Source organism: Drosophila rhopaloa, unplaced genomic scaffold, assembly GCF_018152115.1.
Source record: "Drosophila rhopaloa isolate 14029-0021.01 unplaced genomic scaffold, ASM1815211v1 contig_163, whole genome shotgun sequence".
Taxonomy (NCBI): domain Eukaryota; kingdom Metazoa; phylum Arthropoda; class Insecta; order Diptera; family Drosophilidae; genus Drosophila; species Drosophila rhopaloa.
In genome coordinates, this window is record NW_025335043.1 from 13950369 (window position 1) to 13971265 (window position 20897).

Sequence of the window (20897 nt, forward strand, 5' to 3'; positions counted from 1 at the left end):
CCAGTTAATTACTGCGTACCGAAAACACTGTTCCTCTGTTCGCACAATGCCAGTGAATTTCCCCCTAATTTTCCGCTTACATTTCCCATTTTCCGCACCCGCTGTTCGCCCTGACTTGGAAATGCTTTTTAATGGGATCGCTCTAGATGTTTACTTTGCCAAATGTTTCACTGTGATGTGTTTGCCCAGCTCTTTCTTGTACAGATATAACATATATAATTAAGTCCAGGCACTTGAAGTGGGCTAAAAATATTTATGAAATGCTCGAGAAGCGATGAACTTTACTTAACTTAAGTGGCGGACGAGTTTTTATCCTGACGAGTGTTGCTTGCAGAATTTTAAGAAGCCTTTTACCCGAGTTCCATAGAATTCTAGCCTAATGAGTGGCCCCTGGGGTGTCCTGGTGTCCATCCAATTATAACGCCCAAAACCTGATCTACTAGCTGAACTGTAACCTTATGGACCGGCTCATCCCCAGTCTCCGATAAATCATCGTTTCAGGCTTTCTCGGAAGTACACGGACTGCATAAGATGACAGGGACAGCAGTGACACACTTGTAACAATGTAATTTAAAACGACAATGTAGGGTCCCGATCCTAAGACATTCAGCCATAAGGAATGACAAAAGCTTTAAAGCAAAATAAAAGCAAACGGAGGGAAAAAGGAAGCCTTAACAAAAACAACAAACAAATTCAGGCAAAAGGCCAAATCCTGCCGCCGGTCAACAGTCAGCAGGCAGCAGGCGGAAAATGGGAAATGGAAAAGGAAAAGCCCAGCGCAGGACAGGAATTCCTGGGATAGACTTCGGCGCTACGGGCGCTAAACTTGAGCATAATCACATAATAAACATTTGCCATGCCATCCCACAAAAAAAAGGGACAGTTGGAGGTTTTCATTAGAGCGGGAAAACAGCGGAAACGGAAACGCAAACCGAAACCGACATGATAATAAATATGGGGGAAAAGTGTAAAAAATAAAAAGGCGACAGGCAAATTCAAGATAAACAAAAGCGCGAACAGACAAATATGCATATGTGCACTTGGAGAAAAGTAGACCCAAATATTTAGGCAATATATGCAAAGCCACATTTAAAGAAATGAAAATTTAATGGTTATTTTTTCAGTGCATATTAGGCATGAGCACACACGCATGTAAACAACCTCGGACTGAGATATCCTTAACGCTCGAAATTAAACGCGCCTGAATGGTAGGATTTCCAAGGCCAGACGAGGTTGTCAACCAGTCAGCCAGACATCCAGTCAGTCAGTTTGGGCTTCGCTCTATTTTCCAGGCATTTTCACTGATTTTTTCACGCTTAATTTCCCAGCCTCCCCAGGCAGATTGTGGTTTTATGTGCGCTATTATTTTTAATTTCTTTCATATTTTCCGCAGTCGTTTTTTTCGGTTTAAGGACATGCGGGCTCCCTTTTATGGCAAAAGTTTGTGATTGTTTTGGGAATTAAACTCAAGGCAGTTAATTTGATTTAAAGCGTGCACAACTAAGCGTATAATGAATGCGACAAAGGCCCACGCAATTTCTTTAGGCGAAAGTCAATAACTTGGCAGGCATAAATTTTGTGGAAAAGTTTGTTGATTTGCCCGTTGGAAGTCAAAAGTTGTCTTATCCCGATGAAATATGGTTCACGTCCTGCTCATTTGACTAATTGCAGTTTCCCCCAGACAGATCAGATCTTATCCTGGCCGAAGTTCTCCTCCTTTGAAACGTTCCTTTTTCGGTGGCAGTAAGTTGGCAATCCTTGTCCGGGAAATGCAATCTGGACCCGTGTCAGAGCCACTGCCTCGCCGTTTCAGGCCAGCCCCTCTGCTGTTGCCTGCAAATCTGCGAAATGTTGCCATGTTATCCTTGACTCGCCTTTTGCTGCCAAAAATCCTTTTCGTGCCAAAATGGGAGGACGAGCAGTCGAGCGGGCAAAAACAAAAGTCGGGAAATTCGTTTATCGCGCCGCAAAATTGTTTTCGTTTTTGTATACACAGCACATAATATATATTTTAGTTAGTTTGCACTCTCTATTTCCCAGCCTCTATTGTCTGCCTTTAAAGTAGTATAAGCAAACGGAAAATGCAGCAGCTTACCAAGCCGAATTTACAATTGCCTGTCTGTTGCCAAAAGCTTTGACCATATTTATTTGATATTAAATTGTATTCGATAATTTGCTTATGACCTTAAGACTGAAAAGATTGATAAAGGATATTATCAAAAGCTTTATTTATAATTTTGTTTTACTGTATACTTAAATAACAATATTAAGTAATATTTGTGCTACGCCATCCAATGTAACATTTTAGTAGTAATATTTTCCGTTGAATATAAAATAACTTAAAATAGTTCTTCAAAATACTTCCACTTTTCTATGGCTTGGTATTTTATAAATTTGAAGAACCTGGAAATATCTTTTAAATGCTTGTAAATGGTTAATTTCTTGTCTGAGATTTGCTGTTAAACACTTTTTTGAACACATTTAAGCTTTACACCCTTGACTCAAAAAAAATCATCCCATAAAGTTTCTTGATTTCGGAATACCTTTAGTTTTATAGCGTTTTTCAACAAGGGTATAAGAAAATTGAGTTTGGCTTAAATTATGCCTGGTCTTTGGCGCCCCAGACCGTGTATAGCAGAGGGCTAAGGCCCCGCCCAAACGCCCCTTAAAGCGACTGCAGCAAACAGTTTCACTTTTGATGGGCCAAAAACAGCAGCAGCCAAAAGTCATTTTAGCCGCCTTTTTCGGCCCTCTCTCACTCGCCTGTGTAATTTATGAGTTTGCGCCTCAAGTTGTGGGCCACACGTAACCGAAACATTTTCGGGCCGGAGTCGAGAGTCCGGAGAATGGAGTCCGGAGTCGGGAGTCCGGAAAGCGGAGTACGGGTAGAAGTCCGGAATCGAAAACATGGAGAGCAGCAGCCACTGCAGCGGCGGCTTATCGCCATTGTCTCGGCCAACCTTGATGTGGCTGTTGCTCGTTTTTCAGCTGCTGCCGTCTGGCACTTTATGAAAACTGCAGCGGCAAATGTTTGGCCTTTCCCCTTGCTGGGAAAACCCGGGGGCAGGGGGAAAGCCCACCTGCAGGCAGTTGGACACCCAGGAGTGCAATGTCCTTGTTTATGCGCTGACACTCGCTGTCCGTGCGGCAGTTGTTGCCATGGCTGCTGCTCCTGTGGCGCTTGATTGAATTGTGTCCTTGTCAAGGCATGTCGACCATCCTGCCGCAGGATCGTGCAGCAGCTTCAGGAGCAGAGGCAAAGGGAAAGGCAAAGGCGCAGCTATTAGCAGCAGGAGCGCCCAAAGTTTAATTAACTTTCTAAACGTGTCGCAGCTTCCCTTTTTTAAAGCCACGAGGGGTGAATTAATTTAATTGTTTCCGGGAAATCGAGGGTAGGTGCCAAGGTTTAGTAATATAATTTTAAGGAAACAAAACAATTTATTATTTATAATTTATGCCTTCGCTTTTTAAAAGTGCAAGGATTTTCAAGTAAAAGATTTTATAAGTTCAATTTCAATATTATTCAATGTTCGTAGTATATCTTCCAAAGACATAAATGATTAATTTACTTACCCACAAAGCAAATCATTAAAAAAAATCTCAAAAATAAAGAGTCTTACATAAACACCCAGTCAAATACAACTTGTATTCGATTTGTAGAACAAACTCTCGATTTAACGCCGTTTCGCTCCCTCAGCGAATGATTAATAGTGAGTAGATATTCAACTTTATTAGGCAACTTTCTCGAGCCAACCTCCGCTTAACCCCGTCGCATTTGGGCAACCCTTAACCCACGCAATCCCCACTAAGCTGCCGTGCTTCTTTTGGCCCACTGTCAAGTGACTTTAAATGGCAGCAGCGGCTTTTGACAGCTGCAAGCTCAAAGCTCCGGCGGTATTACAACTGACAGCTGGCGTCTGATGCGGTTTATGTTAAAAGGCACACCAAACAGCAGCCCGCACATGTGCGCAGCACTCACCCCACGAATTTATGTTTATGTTAACAAAGTCGAGCCATTCAAGTGGCAAGCCAAAACAAGACAGCCTCGAATGGGCTAAAACCACACCCTCCTATGTATGTTATCCACCTGCTCCGGATGAGATGCAGTCATGTGCACAATGCCGAAAACATTGTAACCGAGCGCGAGTTTCAGAGATAACAGCGACAACTGCCGCTCCTTGATGACGATGATGGCCACACACTCAGAAAATTAGGCACACAAGTATATTTAAAATTTTAAAAGTGTGTAAAAAGCCTTTATTAGCTATTTGTTCAAAATAGACTACAGTCTGGGTATTCCCATTTACACGGTCAATGGCTTTATATTCTTTAAAACGCTACTTTAAATTGATATATTCATAAAGGGACTCTTATTTTTAGAGCTGTAAAAAAGGACATAAAATAACATCTAAAAAAGTGCCTTTTTCCAAAGAACGCCAAGCTTTTCTTTGAAAAATAGCCAATAATCTTTAAAATGTTGTACTACTTCTGACCGCGAGTTCTTCAGTTTCTAGCAAAGAAAAGTAAACAATTTTAATAAAATCAATCTTCTCTCAACAAAAATATAAAATATATAACAATAAAATTGCATCTCACTTTGCGACTTCAGTTTCAAAAGCCATATTTTTCAACTAATATTCTTTAACTATTTTTTTTGTATTTTTTTAATGCTAGTCTCAACGTTAAACCCCAAAAGAAACAAAATTTCAGAACCGCTTATTCAGTTTTCGGAGGCGTCTCCGCTTTTGGTGGACTCTCCTCCTCGACTTCCAAACTGCCGACCAAACTCTCGTGGGTTTTCCTCTTAGAAGCCACCGCCGCGTATTCCGCGAAAGTGAGATTAATGTCATATGGAGTGCGCCGGAAAATGTGCGGAGGAGTGTAGTTGTTCTGGATGGGCCAGAAGAGACCATCCTCGTCGGGGGCAAAGGGCACCCTTCCGTAGAGTCCGGCGAACTCGTCCAATCCGTAGTAGAATCGGGTGGAGGCCAGGACCAGTTCGATTCGCTGGATCTCCGGCATGTGCTTGCGGTACACCTCCACCGGCAAGTGCTCGCTTTGGATGGAGCTCTTGGACTTGGACTTGGGCAGGTCCTCTTCATAATCGCCCTCGCGAAAGGACATAGCATCCGGATCCACTTGCTGGCCCTCGGAGATCAATCTGCATATGGTCAACATCTTCTCCTTGATGATCAGATGCTGCTTGCCCATCAGGTACTCATCCGTGGGCGTGGAAGTGGGGAACTTCTCGTTGAGGAACACAGCCGGAATGCGGCGAAAGATCAGCTCTTTGGTGAACAGCTCCTGCACATGATCCTCGATCTGGAAGACGCGGTTCATCAGCCAGAAGTTCTCGCAGCAATCGGCCAAGGCCTTGGTGAAGCAGCCGATCATGTCCTCGGAGGACTCCAACATCAAGAGACTGTAGTCGCCCATGTGGAGGTACATTCCGCATATGGGATCCGGGGTGATGGCCGTGGCCTTGCATTGCATGTGCAACTCCTGCAGACGCTCCTTGAAGATGGCAAAGAAGTCCTTGGGCTGGTCGGGTGCCGTTACATCTAGCTCCAGTTCCTCCTCCCCCATCGACTCCTCTGCGCCCTCATCTTCCTCGCTGAAACGGAACATGTGCGTAACAATTTCCTTTTCCTGTCCCACGGTTTCCGAAACAACTTCCTCCGGCGGAGGAGCACGGTGTACTTCCGTCACCGTGTTCGTGGGCGACTCGTCATAGTTGATTTCCATGAGTTCTTCATCCATGAATTGTACGGCTTCCACCACGGGTGGTTCGGGTTCCACCTGCTCCACCACCGCCACCTCGGCGGGCAACTCCTCAACGGATTCCACGGGCGTCAAGTGGCAATTCTTGGCCAGGATGAAAATACGCTGGTAGAACACCGCCGTGTCCATGTCCGCCAGCTCCATGTCCACGTACTCCACCAGGGACTTGCGCACCTGGAAGGTCACGGGCCGTTTCATCGTGAAGATCGTGTGCCGGGTCATCCGCCCGATTCGCGTCTGCCGCTGACGGGCGCCCACGGAGGCATGCCTGGTCATCCGGTGATTGGACATCTTGGCAGGGTCAGGGAGTAACTGCTCCGGTCGGGGGTCAGACGCGAACTCTCGAAGGTCACCAGGACACCAGAGTCTACCAGGAGTATCGATAAAGCTGTTTGTTTTTGGGGGATTCCGAAGTTGTCTAGCAACTGAGCGGTTGCTTGGATTGTCGTGTTGCTCTGAAGTCTTCCATTGATTTCATAACAATCAATGAACATGGCTTTAAATATTATTTAAAACAACAAAATATGTTCAGGGCTTTGGCTTTGAATAAGTTCTTGTGTTTGTTGTCCGGTTTAAAATATTTATGTCAGATTAATTATAATGTCAACTTAATAGCGCGCAGTTCAAAGAGCATGACTCAAGGGAGGTGTAACCTGGGCTAAAAAACATGGCCATAAGCTCGTCGCACTGTTGGGTTTTTGCTAAATCACTCACTTCATAAAATTACCAAAACTTAACTAAAGAAATGGCAAAGAATAAAAGGAAATGGTTAGCCGAAAATTCATTTTAAATACAATTTTATAGTCCTTGAAGTAATTTTGAGTGGATTTTGGTCACCCGGAAATATGACCCTAACTTTCCCCTTTTTTTGTTTAAGCCAACCTGTTATTCCATTTGAAAATACTTGTTTTTTAAGAATTTTTTGAGCTTTTTTTAAACGCTTTAAATTTTGTACTTACCACTATTTTTCGCAGTGCCAACCCACAAAACATTTTTGCATGTACATGTCTACAGTGTTATTATCTAACCAATGTACAAGTACTTGGGTCGCTGCCTCAATTATTATTATCATTCGTTTGAAATCTAAGGCTCTCCCCACCTCCCCCTGCTCGCCTTTGTTTTGCTCGGCTTTTAGTTTAGCTTGGCTTTTGCTTTTCAGCAAGTTAATTTATTCATGGCGCATTTATGAGCATAGTGATTTCAGCCAGCACCTTCACTTAAGACCACCCCCCACCCAACAATCCCACCGGCAACATCCGACATCCAGCAGCAACCTCGACAAGGACGTAAAGAGAAAACTTCTTCATCGGGAGCAGAACTCGTCCTTCGAGTTTCCCTACTCTCTTTGAACAATTTGAAACACTTGGGCATACAATATGTTGAAATGATAATGAGGCGAAATTGTTTTTTGACTCGCTCCCCAGGTGTTTCTGTGTTTCTGTGCTCCTTCACCTGGCTTCAAAGGATGTCTGGGCGGGGCTGATTATCCTTATCCGCCTGGATTCGGCTGAGTGGCCTCGACCGTTTTGGCCGTTTAGTTGCGTAGCAATTTGCGGCAATGTTTTAATAACCAACTGCCTCCGTTTGCCTGCAAAAAAAACGGTTTAAATGATTATTCAAAAGTTTATAACTTGTTTTTGGATTTATAAATTTAAGACTTCACTAACACTGCGTTAGTAGTTTTCAATAATTTGTATAATTTCTTAGTTAGAAATAAATTAAAAAGAATAAGTTTTTTTTATTAAAAGTTCTAAATTTTACTTAATGAATCCTCATTAAATTCCCAAGGATTAAACAAATTTATCTGACCTACAAAACCTGAGATATTTATGTTTTTTTAGTCCTTTTGGGTCAAGTGGTTTCAGTTCCACGTTGATTTTGTGCTTGCTTTATTAGTTCAAGCTTCACCTCGGGCTTTCATTTTTCAGCTCTCCCAGTTTCACTTTCATTGGAATGCAAATATGCCGGCAACCATCGATTTGGCTCCGAGATGTCGACATGCCACGCCCATTTGTCGCAGTCGCCGGCAGCGTTGATTGCATCGAAGTTCTTAGTCAATATTTGCCGATTCCAATGAAATGAGAATTTGACATGCAGGCAAACACGGCAGAGGATGACTTGCCGATGGAGCCGGCATTCCATGGCTTTTCGGATGGCTGTGGATGGGGAGTATCTGATGGATACTGATGCACCGACTGGCGGACTACAGAACACGGATGCAGATGCATCTGGCAGCTGCAACAGGAGAAGGACAAGCACTGGAAGCTGACTCCAGACCAAATTGAGGCTGACTTGGGTAAATTAATTGCGATCTGTGTGCCATGGCATTTTTGTGTGTGGCGAAGTGATTGATGTCGTGAGTAGAGTGTTTGCACTCGTTACCTTTGTTTTTCTCAAAAAAAAAGGAAATTTTTCACCTTAATGATGAAAACTCAATACGGGCTTTAATTGGACAGTCTGAGTTAAAAGCTATTTACATTTGGGCTATAGTTGATTTTGCCAAATTTAACTTGTTGGGTGATTTCTCAAACAGAATTGTCTGCTATCAAAGTTGTCAAATCACTCAAAACAAGTAAAGCTCATCGATAGCTTTAAGGTAAATTTTGCTTTAGATTGTTTGGCCTTCTTTAAAGGTTGATTATGTAAACTCACATTCCATTTAATAAAAAGCATAATTTACCTGCTACATTTATAAAATTATTGTCACTTCATAGGAATTCCAAAAATTGTTTGGCCTTCTTTTAAGGTTGGTTATTTAAACTCACATTCCATTAAAAAAATAATAATTTATTTGCCACATTTATAAATTTATTGTCACTTCATGGAATTCCAATAAATATTACACTTTAATATTATTTGGCAAAGGTTATTATATTTCCAACAGCTTTATTGCAGCCCATCAAATAAATTCTAATAAATAAATGAACACACTCAACGCTGTAAGTAAGCATAATAAAATAAAATTCCATTTTAATATTCCAATCCACTCACAACACCCAATAATTTCATACCATATTTTAATTTGATCATCCTGTTTATCCTAATTATAAACATCACCTGAAAGTGCTGCGAAGCCAAACTGCTGAATAGTTTGCAATAAATTCAATTAGCATTTTAAATAGCCGACAAGCAGAACTGAACTTTTACAAAATTAATACCAGCCCAGCAGTTCAAATGGTTCTAGGCAATTTTAAATTAATTCAATTATACGGGGCATCAACGGCAGTACCAGTTTTCGGCCCTCGATTGCCGGGCTTGCAGAAAAGTTCGTCCAGGTGAGATGATAAAATGTAATTGTTGTTGCCCGAATCCTTATTTTGGCAATGCAATTAAATGCAATGACATTGGGGCGTCTGGGAAACGGAACTCTTAGCCGAAGCTAATCAATTAAGCCTTGGCAACGAATCGAATCTTGGTCCAAATTGTGCATTGCTTGAGTGAATCGCCCGCCCGCATTTCCAATTAATGGCACCTAATTTATTTGAAATGGGACAAAAATCAATACATTGGGTTCGGGGAAAAAAGAACACTTCAAAAAATAATAACGAATATTTTTTTTTTTAAACTGCAAAATGTTGTAATTTCTTTATAAGCAATAAATTTATTATATTTAAAAAGAACCTAATATAATTCATAATTAATCTGTAAACTATAATTTAACTATTCCGAAAAACGGTTGTACAAAAGAGATAATGTCTTTTAAACCGACATGAAACTGGTAACAGCTTTGAATTTTTCAATGGTTTGTGAAAATATTAGCAATGAACTAACAATGATTTTTTTGAAAGTGTATCGGAAGCGTCATCATCATAGCCAGTGGCCCCAGGCCTTGTGGCCAGGGATCTGATCTGTTTGGCAAGCGGATAGGGTGTTGGAGTACGGGGAAATTGGAGGAGGCGGGTGGCAGCTCAATTATATTTTTATTTATGCGCCAACATTCGCGCACTTAACAAAATAGCATCCGGATAGAAGACCGAGAGCATCCCTTTCTGACAATGGAATTTTATTGTTTCGCCAATGTAAGCAAATTTGGTGGAAACTTTTTGTGGGCCCAGGCGAAAGGATACGGAGATACAGTGGCGATGGGACAGCATAAATAAAGTTATGTATTTGATTATGGAACAGCGGCGGACAGAGGCTCGTGGCCAATGGATTCAATTGCTTGGCAATTTTATGGCTGGGACAGACAAATCATAAAAAAAGGAGGGAAGCCAACAAAGGCGGCGGAAGAAAGCATTTTATGACCCGAAGTTGGCTTTAAATGAAAGTGTCCAGTGAAGTGTCCAAGCCAAACCGAATCGAAGGATATTTTATTTCTTTCTTAGGATTTTCGCCACTCGAATTCTTTAGAAATGACTAAAACCATATTGACTTTAACCCTTTTCACCTGAAACGAATGAGATTTTGGAAACACTTGGGGCATATGTGTTTCTTTTGTTGTCGGTTGAGTGACCCTTTCTTCCCACTCCGTTTCCCATTTCCTCACTTTCTCCTTTTCCATCTTGTATGGCATTCCATACTGACACTTCCGGTCCTTAAGTGTATTTCTTTGTATCTCTGTAGGAGTGGGTATTCAGGGCAAACATTCAGGGAATTTTTTGTTCTCCTCTTCGCCTATGAGGTCATTTAAAGCATCTCCGCAGGGAAATACTCCAAATAGTTATTTTCTGTTGCCACAACTATTTTGTTGCATTTTTCTTGGCTTAGTGTTGGCCGCTCATGTTTAATTGCAATGCCAACAGCAATTGGCATTTGAAAAACAAACAAAGCTAGATAACACTGCGCATTTGTAGAACAGTATTTATTCAGTCACTAACAAAATGTCAGACCCAAAAATACAGGTCAAGATTTCAAAAAACTTTCTTTACTTTATTTTTGTTAACAATTATATCTAGCTAATAAAGTTTATTTCATAAAATAAATGAAGATAATACTCAGCCATATTTTAGCTTTTATTGTAATAAATGCTTATTCAGTTTTAATATTTCTACCCCAACTGTATGTAAGTTTTTAGCAAAAAGAAATACAGATGCTGTTAAAATAAAATGGTATTTTCGATGCGGGAGGACTCAGTCGACATCAAACAATGGAAAAGCTTGATTGAAACACTGCGATACGAGGACAAATGTATACGATTTCGTATTTCTATGAATGTGCGGCAAATATCAAACAATTAAATTACACGCCAGAACGAAAACGAAAACTTGCACACACACACAACTATATCCAAAGTGAACTCAATTTGCTGGCATCTAAATCATTTTTAATTTGAGAAACAACAAAACACAAACGTTTTATTTTCCCCAACAAAATGCAGCTCAAAACGTAACATATTTAACAATAACAAAATGTAGCATACATTTGAGTGGGCGAAGGGGGGTTGGAAAGTGAGAAAAAGAATGTTATTGTACGAGAGTACAGAGTTTTCCGCGGCCCAAAAACAATAGCTGCAAAAACAACGGCATCGGGGAAAATGCAACACACTCTCTGCAACTTTCGGATGCCCCCTTCACCCCTCCCCCTCTGTCGCTGCTACCGTTACACGCTGCTGCACAATTATTCAAATCTACGAGCCATGACTGCGTAGCATCAGCTGAGGGTTAAGGGTCGAGGGGGGTTAAGGGGGTTAGGGGTGGCGGGTGAAAGTTGGGAGGCCACAGGAGAAAACAGCAGGAGCTGTCAGCCGTTTGCAGGTGGGAAATACCCTGAATAATTGGAGCAGTATGATTTGATGGCACTTTAAAATTAAAAGTTAATTATAAACATATAAATTCTTGATTAAAAAATAATTATAAATAAATTTACACAGAAGAAGGTAGAAAATACCTCCAAAAATAGACTTTTACTTGCGAAGTATTCATAAAAAAAAATAATAATAAACATTAGAAAATCTAAATAGCTCTTATTAAAAAGTTAGCAAACTAAAGGATACAGCCAATTCGAATCCCTATCCTGAGTCCATTCCAAACTCGCTTCAATTTGTTTGCTGCCCCAATTTGTCGCAATAACAATGGAATTTAAATGCAGCAAGCGCAAAAAAAGCGAACGAAACCAGAATATTTGTTGAGAGATTTCTTTGTTGGTGCAATTACTCGTACATAGGAATGGCTATGATAACTTTGCGTCGAGTTGATTTAAGCCCAAGTAAACCAAGAGTTTACTTGTGAAAGGAATGCCACATATAAGGCATTAAAATACAGTAATTTATGTGCCCGTCTCCACTCCTTTACGTTTAGAAAGATACTCCACCTGACAAGAAGTTACTATCAATTACCTTCATCTCATTTGGGCTAACAAGAAGCTCTTGAAGAGTCCTTCTAATAAATATGGCTAAGCACTCGCTTTTTTTTTTTTGGTTACTCCTCCCTCATTTCGTTGGAATGACAAAGCCAAAGCAAATAACGTGAAATATACATAAAGAGGAAGAGCAGGCCGTAAAATGGCTGCAATACCGCTGGTATACGGGGCGGATGAGCAACGTCGTTCCATTCGCCCACTTACAAGTAATAAGAGCCAGCGGCATAAAACTCAACGGAGGCCCAGCACCATGTGAGCCATAAAAAGTATATGGTAAGCCAAACCCCAAATAAACCCAAAAACCCGCTCTCTAAGTCCCAGATTCTTTGGCATATTTCACGGGGCAAAGCCATCGCATAATGCGTGTGATTGATTTACCTGTTTCCACCTCTCGACCCAGCTGCTGTAAAATTGATGGCTCCCATTTGGCAGCGGGCGAAGAGATTGAAGACATTGCCATTCAGATGATTAGGTGGGCGAATGCGCCGATGGCCAGGGTTTTTGGGATGGTAACCCAGACGATCTTATCGACATTTTGATATCGTATATTGAAGTTTAATTAGGGATTTTTCTAATGTATGGGGCTGGAAATTTATGGCTGCTGAATATAGAGGCTTAAATGCTTGTTATGTCTTAATAATATATTGGTATTTCAACGCTAAATAAAAAGTATTGATTAGCCTAAATTCACTAGTATTACCAATAATAAAACATAAGCTCTGTATTCTTTATAGGATGACATCAATATTAACCCAATTAATAAAGATATAGAAACAAATTAAATTAGATTCCAAAGAAGTATTTGCAGGTTTTATATATAATATAATATTACATATAATTCCGATATTTACCTAATAAACCATTTATAAATATATATTGAAAATCTTGCTAATCAAAGCAATGCTTTATTTCCAATTTGATGTAAACGGTACTGGAACTTGGTCCATTTCTTCTCTGAATACAACCCCATTCAGAATTCTTATCCCCGTTGGAAATCTGGTACTGTATTTTTGGTGGCCCGTGTCAAATGTCCCCGCAAGTTTGTTTGCATGGGTTAAACTGTCGCCCGCTATCGGGGCAACACAATCAGCCAGACATCCAGACAACCAGACAACCGAAGAGCCAGCGAAACAAGCCGGCAAAAGTTGGTTAGTTAAAAGTGTTTGTCATTGTTGACACCTTTCGTCTTGCCGACGCGACTTGGAAAACTCGAGACAATGAGCCCAACGGAACCCACTAGAAAGGGCAAAGTTTTTCTTTTCTCTCAGTTTATTTTCCCAGTCCATGGCTTTTGCCTTCTTGTTGCTGCCAAAAGTTTTTTTTTTCGTGCTCATGTTGATTGGTGTTAAATATTTGGCGGCATTCTCGCATCAAGTTCGGTAAATCTAATTTATTACATTGTGTGGTCCAGTTTAAAGCCATCAGCAGCTCAGTTCGAGTGGATGGATGTGGTTTTGGTGTTAAGTCCCACCACAAAACAGATTCTCATGTGGCCCCCTTTCCATCACAGGACTGTACACTTAAAAAACATTTTTAACTAGTTATTTCTAAGCTAACATTTACATTTTAACATTTATATATATTAAGGAACCTTTTTTGTAAATATATAGAATAAGCCAAACACATTTAAAATAATATTTTCTTTTAATTTAGAGCAATATTTTCTACAACACAAGTATCATCAATGATTATATACAGAAACAAGAGTATATATAAATTGAGACACAAGTGCAGGTGTTAAAAAGAGGCTCGATAAAAATGTTGTTGAAGTTTAGAAAGAGCTATTTTTTTAAAGTCCTTTTTTTGAGTGCACCAAGGGTGTTTGGGTTTTCTGTTTCAGTTCCCAATTTGCTACTTTTATGTCTTCATATCATGTACGCTTATTTTGTGGCCTGTCCCTGGCTTTTTCAGCCAGAAACACAGCCACAGATACTCAGATACTGAAACAAAGATATAGATACATCTCAGCTGAGCACACGTTTGCCATTTATCAGAGCCGGCAATTCGTTGTTGTTTCAAGTGCCTGTCTGATGAAGAGGGCTAAGAACAGGCGGAATGGGCTAAGAAGGGGGCGTGGCAGCAGCCTCGTTGTCATTGAAAGTGCAGTTAAACTGCAATCGCGTTTGCGTTTTCATTATGCGGCCCCATAAAAATGGCGATCCTTCGAACAAAGTAAAAGTAGCGGCTGATGCCAAAGGCAAACTTTGTGTTTTCTTCCCACTAAATGGGAAATTAACTAGACCAGGTGGGTACCCTGAGATACATATAAAAATTCGAAAGATAGGTCTTCAAATAAAAATAAATATGTTTGAAAACCTCAAAATTGTCTCCCTTTTTCCAAAAACTTTTTAGTTTGTGTAAATGTATTTAGCATTCCATGCCTTACTTTTTAATGTACTGGAATTCATATACCTTCCCCTTTAGTAATGTTGCAAACCAAAATACTCTACCCAATTTAGGGTAAGTTCAATAAAAAAAGGAAAGTTATCAACGTAAACAATTCAAGCACTTCAACTAGTTTTGGGCGCCTCGATAGTGCTCCAGATAATGGCATGAGACTGAGGTTCGCGGGGGGAGTGCGCGGGCATGCATAATGAAAAGTTACCAGTTATCGGAGGGGTTGGAAAAATAGTGGAGGGAAAAGTTAGTGGGGGCGGTCTGCGCCCTTCATTCAAACGGGCGAAACGCAGAGCGACAAATTTTTATGGGCAAACTTTCAATTACCCAACTTTTTTCTTGCTTGAATTACTTTTGAAATGCTTTGCCCACACACATACAAAACACAGACACATATGAAAGCAGGACATATGCATATGTGTGGGTAAGTGTGTCCGTGTGCTGTCGTCGTGTTTGTTGTTGTTTTATTTGGCTGACTGATTCTGGCATAGATATGCACATGAAAAAAATGTCACTAAAAAAGTATAACCTGTTTGAATTTTTATTAAATTTACAGGAGTTGAAGATTAAATTCATTGGAAAATATTTTGTAAACTGAAATGCATTTATTTAGTTACCAAATGAAAGAATTAGAACATCAGTTCGGTTTCAACTAGGCTTTGGATTTGTATAATCATTGGGGTTTGCTAGGATATGAGTTAAAAACTAAGAAAATTAATAAAGACCAAGAATTATCTTTTCTCCTTTACTTACTTTACAAATTAATTTTGAATTTGTATTTAATTTACAGGGTTTAAAGAATAAATTCATTGGAAAATATTTTGTAAATTAAAATGAATTTATGTAGTTACCAAATGGAAGACATAAAATATTAATTTGATTTCAAACTAGCTTTGGATTTGTAGAAACATTATGGTTTAAAAACTATGAAATTAAAAAAGACCAAGAGTATTCTTTTCTATTTTACCTGCTTTACAATTGAATTTTTAATTTATTATTAAGACACCACCTATTTTAAATTGAATTGTGGCTGATAATTTAAGCAGCATAAAAGCGACAAAAAATAAAAGCAAACAAAAGCCAAAGCTGAGATGACAATCAAGGATTGCTGTTCAGCTTAGTGATATTTTCTCCGTGTGCTCCTTTGATGTTGTGTTGTGGTGTCTAAATCCAAAAGGAGGAGCAGAAGGAGTTGCGGTGGCGACGGCCATTGACTGTGCACGCTCCATAGTGCCACCTATAAAGCCCCTTCCCACTTGTCCACCCCTCGACTGGAGCTTCAAGGACGCACAGCCATTTATAATGCCTGTATATTATTACTTTTCACTTTCCCGAGCAAATTTACGAGCGAGCTTCGCAATTTTTCAACTTGTTACTTAGCGCGAGCGCCACTTAAACACTTTTAAACGTAATTTTTGCACCGCCCCAGGAAGCGGGAATGCGAATTGAAGCTCAGGGCGTGAAATATGGAATTCTAAGCGGGCCAAGACAATGATTTCGCCTTCGCACTCCCCGGGGAGAAGGGCCATTTCAGCACCCGGCCATAAATCATAATCTGCTGGCATAATACATAAAATATTGATGCTAAAGAGTTCAAAACACACACATGCCCCGGATGATAATAGCCACTAAACACCTACTTACCCCGCTCAAAGTTATTAAGCCCAAGTGCCTGATGCTGCTCTAAAATGTTCAGGCACTTTGGGTTTTATTTATGTGTATGCAAGAATATATTTTGCTTTATTAGCCATTGTACATCTTTTTGGCTCTTAATAGTTTTTTGTCCTGACCGCACACACGGCGTATGAGCAATGTGCAGTGGTCCAGAAAATAGATAAACAGAACAGATGAATAATAGATGCCAGGCATTCTGCAGAACACTATATTGAATATTAGGTTGGATTCAATTAAAATTGAATTTATGCTTTTCCATTTTGGCCAACTTTAAATCCCAGCCATTAAACATTTAAATTGGCAACAGAGCATAAGCTAATCCACATAATTCCATTGCCAGCGATATTTCAGCATCTCTATTTGGCTTCCAGCACGATTAACTCGCTGCAGTTTGCTCTGTTTTACTGGCGTTTTGCATTCGATTCCAGCAAATCCCCCAAAGACCGCAAACAAACGAAATCGAAAAAAAGAAAAATAGTGGCTAAACCTGCCATTTGAACATTTAAATTTCTATCGCCGACTGCAGTCTGAATAAATTGACATTGCGAGATGGCAAACAAAAATCGACAGCGAGCACAAAATACCAGGCAATGTCAATGTTTGCCTGCCCAAGTTCCGTTTTTTTTTTTTTGCGTGTTACTATTTTTCATTTTGCAGCCAAGCGGAAGTGTCTGAATGATGGATGCTGATTTCGCTCAGTGCTCGAAATGCCCCCAAAATGCACAAAACTAAAGTGCCGAGCTGCACTCGCAGTGTGAATTTATGGGGATGCGAGGAATTTAAAGTGCTCGCCACTCGAGCTGAGCGGCTTTTAATGAAGTCATGTCCCGGACCTTTGCAAGATGAATTTGTCGGGTCAAATCGGGCTCCTCCGTGGGGGTCAGCAATTAAAAACGCATAATTCATGCCCCAATGAGACCGTCTAATGCCCTCCCGAAAAAGGTGTGCCCCGAATATAATTAAATTTGCTAACCCAAAACTTATTGCTGGGAGCTGTGGCAAATACTGAAATCTGACTGCAGGATACTGGCTCGACTGATCCTGATGAAGTGGACAGAGAGGCCACAGCTGACATCCCCTTTAATTATCCCGACTCACGCGTGGAATGGGAACACGATATGGTTGTTAGGCATCTGCAATGGGCGGGGATAAATTGAATGTAAGCAGAGCCAAAGCTTGTACAAAAACCAAGCCAAGGTAACCACTACACTGAGAAAAATATGATTTTTTTTTTTTTTAAGTAAATTATTGTATATTTATTGCAAAACTTAACAGGTATACTGCTACATATGTGGCAGCTTGAGCAGGTTCTAAATATGAAAGTACTTTGGCACATCATTTCGGTTTACATCATCTTTTTATTTCAATAAAGATATCATTTTCATAACTTAAAATGTAATTTTAAACAAGTAATTATTAATTTATATTTGTTAAAAAAAATGTTATATATACACATTATTTTTATATGTTTTTTCAATTAAATATAAATTCAATTTTAAAAAATCTAAAAATTTTAATTTATATGTCCTTAACAACTCTTATAAAATGTTTGCTATTCACAAAGATATATTACTCAGTGTCTAGTTATTTTTAACATAAAATATACATTTAAAAAATGTTCCGAAACTCAATAGTTTTTGACCTTAAAAGGTTTTTACAGCGGATGTAAGCAAACTAAATGTTTTCTTATGGATAAAAAACGTTCATCTCAATGCAAAATTGAAGGCGTTGTCTGAAATTCAGGACGATTTATTTCTGAGTGCAAAGAGGGAGTGCTTGGCTGGGACAGTGACAGCGACAATGACACATGATTATGTTTAGCCAGCAGGTGGGACAGTGGACAGTGGACAGGTGAGGGGACGCCGCAGCTGCCTTTGACCTGGCCAAAATCCCCCTCCCCCTGCCCGCAGTTGGTAACATATTGTGGCACATTACATTAGTCTTCGCTCTCTGGCCAGTGCCCCCAGGTCCCATCCCATCCCATCCCCTTTGATCATTCTTGTACGACACGAACCATTATGCATACGTATGATTAATGAGATTCGTGTTATTGTTGATGTGCACAACGAGGCAGGCACTTTTTGTGTCGGCAGCACTGGCGACCTTATCAATCAGGCGGAACCGCACAAAGGCCGTAATCACCTCAAAGCCTAATAGAATCCGTCAAATCAGAGTGGGCAACTTGGCCATATTGAGCTGGCAAATGGAACTCCAATGGGGGTTAACTTTTCCAGCCCCAAAACCGCAACTGCATCAAGGCTGTTCTCGCAATGAATCGAGTTCAGAACCACTTCAATTTGTTGGCCCGGCGACCGCATCACGAATTCATGACCCTTCGTCCAAATAACCAGAAAACAAAACCAGAAGCCACCAGCAGATCCCCAAACCAGGAAAAAAGGGAAAAACAATATGCAGCAGCCGCTGGGAGTTGCCTTCGTGGGGCGGGGGAGGGGAGGGGTGAAATTGGAGGGTTAGCGGACAAACCGACATAACCAACCATCAATCAAAACGTGGACTACTCCACTGACAATGGGCGTGCCCAAATTGCTCGCCTCCGCCTGTGACAGAAATGGTTTTGTCCCGGCCACGCGGCGTATGCGTGATGTGGCACCACAAAACCAAAAATAGAAGACTGCGGCTGGTCAGCCATGATAATTATCACCTAGCTGTGCTACATTTTCATAAACACAATTATTTATTAATTAACCCGAAACCCCGACAATTTTAGACCCCCCGTCAGTCAATGTCAATTGGTATTTAATTGAAAAGCGGACATCCCTTTGCAAGTTTCCGCGCCATGGAATCGTTGGAAATATACAACAGAGTCGGACATTTAATTTATGGCATGCGCTGACAAGCGATTTAGATTGATTGTTCCTGGGGATTAATTAATAACCAGCACGCAAAACTAATTTCAGTCTGCAAATTGGCTTAAATTGAAAGCCTTGTAAACTTGTTTAACAACTCGCCTGTTCTAAAGGTGTTTTTTTTTCTGCGCGCAAATAAATGTCAAAGAACCGGACAGACAGTTGACGAATCAAACAAATCTAGAAATTAATTTCATTTCATTGCCAACTTTTGTTTGCTGAGCTGACACTTGAATTAAATGTTGGATATTGCAGATACAGCGGGGAATTAATTAACGGCTTCGTGCAGTGTTTGGCCAACGGTGCGTATGATTAATATGGCCCAGTATTCGCCGAGTATTTCAAGGAATTTAGAGGGCAGGCAGTTGGTCGCACGTGTTTGGCATTTTTGCCGGCGGCACTTTTCAAACTTAACAATGCGCCACGCCCACAAGTTCCCAGCCACATTCAGTTTTCGGGCCCCGAACATAAATCTCTCAAGTGTCACATAAAATTTCCGCACATGTACGGAATCAAAATGAAAAGAAATCGGGGCGGCGACGACGGTGGCGAGGTCGCAGTGCAATAAGTTATCAAAGTTAATAATTCTTAATGTTAGTGCATAAATAAGCTTGAGACAGGGCCAGACGTATCAGGACTTGTCACAGCCAGCGCCCATAAAAGTATGCTTCCAAATAAATACGAGTCGAAAGCGCCGAGAAGCCAGGCATAAAGAAGGAAATTTAAAATTTATGCAAAAAGCAACAGCGGCAGCAAGACGTGGAAAAAAATCCAACTGACTGAAGGCTAATTTGCATAAAGAAAACGGCAAACGAAACTCGAATGTAACGCCCAGGAATCTCGTTCGCTTTCCCAATGTGGGCGAATGTATGCTCAGTGGCCTGGCAAATATGAAACGTAAAGTGTTCATGCTGACATCGCGACATAAAACACACACACACACAAACAGGCGTGTGTTGGTACAAATGTTTCGCTTTTATTTGGCAGGCCTTTTGGCTAATAGCGCTTATACCACTGGCCCTCTGTTTGGCCAAAAGCAGCAGAGCAGAAATGCCAGTTCGACAATAAAGCGAACACACACTAGTCATGCATGGCGTGTGTGTGCACAGCACAAATTTTCTATGTACACTATATTCTATAGGTTGTATATTTTTTCAAAATCTAGTTCTAATAATTCGAATTCAGTATTTCTAATCTCAGAAGAAATCGTCATAGACCTATCTTCTGTAAAACATAACTTGCCTTAATACATTTATTTATTTATTTTTATAGTACGGGTTTTATGTTTACAAATAAGTAATATTAAAAAAAAAAAAACATTTATTTGTCATTTAAATGTTGTATAAATCTGTCGAAAACGTTAAACAAATTCGAATTAATCAAAATCATCTTTGAAAGTATACAAATCTTGAACTTATATAAGTAGCTTTAAATAAAATAAATCCAAGAGTAATATTTTTCCCTGTGCAGCCTATCCCTTTCCCAAAAAAGGGTATGCTTTTGCCAGTGGCAATCTAAAAGGGACTTCGATTGTGTCCAGACATTGGCATTGGTTTGGTTTCATGTTTCTTCTGGCCGTCTCTTCGACTCGCATTTGTGTCCAACAAAACTGGCCACAATGCGGTCATGAATATCGAGAAATGTTATTGGCCCAATCGAATGGACTGCAAATGTCACTGGGCTAAACGATTCCAAGTGTTTTAATTTCAGCTTTAATTGCCAGGCCAAAAAATAGCTGCAAGATATTCCCTGGGGCAATTTCTAATCACCTAATTGGCAAAAACTTTTGCTCTGTCGGAAAAGTTTTGGACTTTGACTCGTGAAAATTTTCAGCTCATCCCGAGATAAGGGAAAATACGAGTACAAGCGCTTTGGCTCTTT

General features: G+C 40.3%; 1 protein-coding gene across 1 annotated transcript; it reads right to left on the reverse strand.

The window, feature by feature from the left end:
• Positions 1–4646: 4646 nt before the first annotated feature.
• On the reverse strand, positions 4647–6198 carry LOC108047359. Its single transcript, XM_017127505.2, has one exon. The coding sequence runs from the start codon at positions 6070–6072 to the stop codon at positions 4717–4719; it is 1356 nt and encodes a 451-aa protein (XP_016982994.1). The 5' UTR covers positions 6073–6198; the 3' UTR covers positions 4647–4716.
• Between the last annotated feature and the right edge of the window lie 14699 nt (positions 6199–20897).

Excerpts from the sequence above, each read along its gene's own strand:
- LOC108047359 (XM_017127505.2), bottom strand. The coding sequence starts at position 6,072 with ATGTCCAATCACCGGATGACCAGGCATGCCTCCGTGGGCGCCCGTCAG.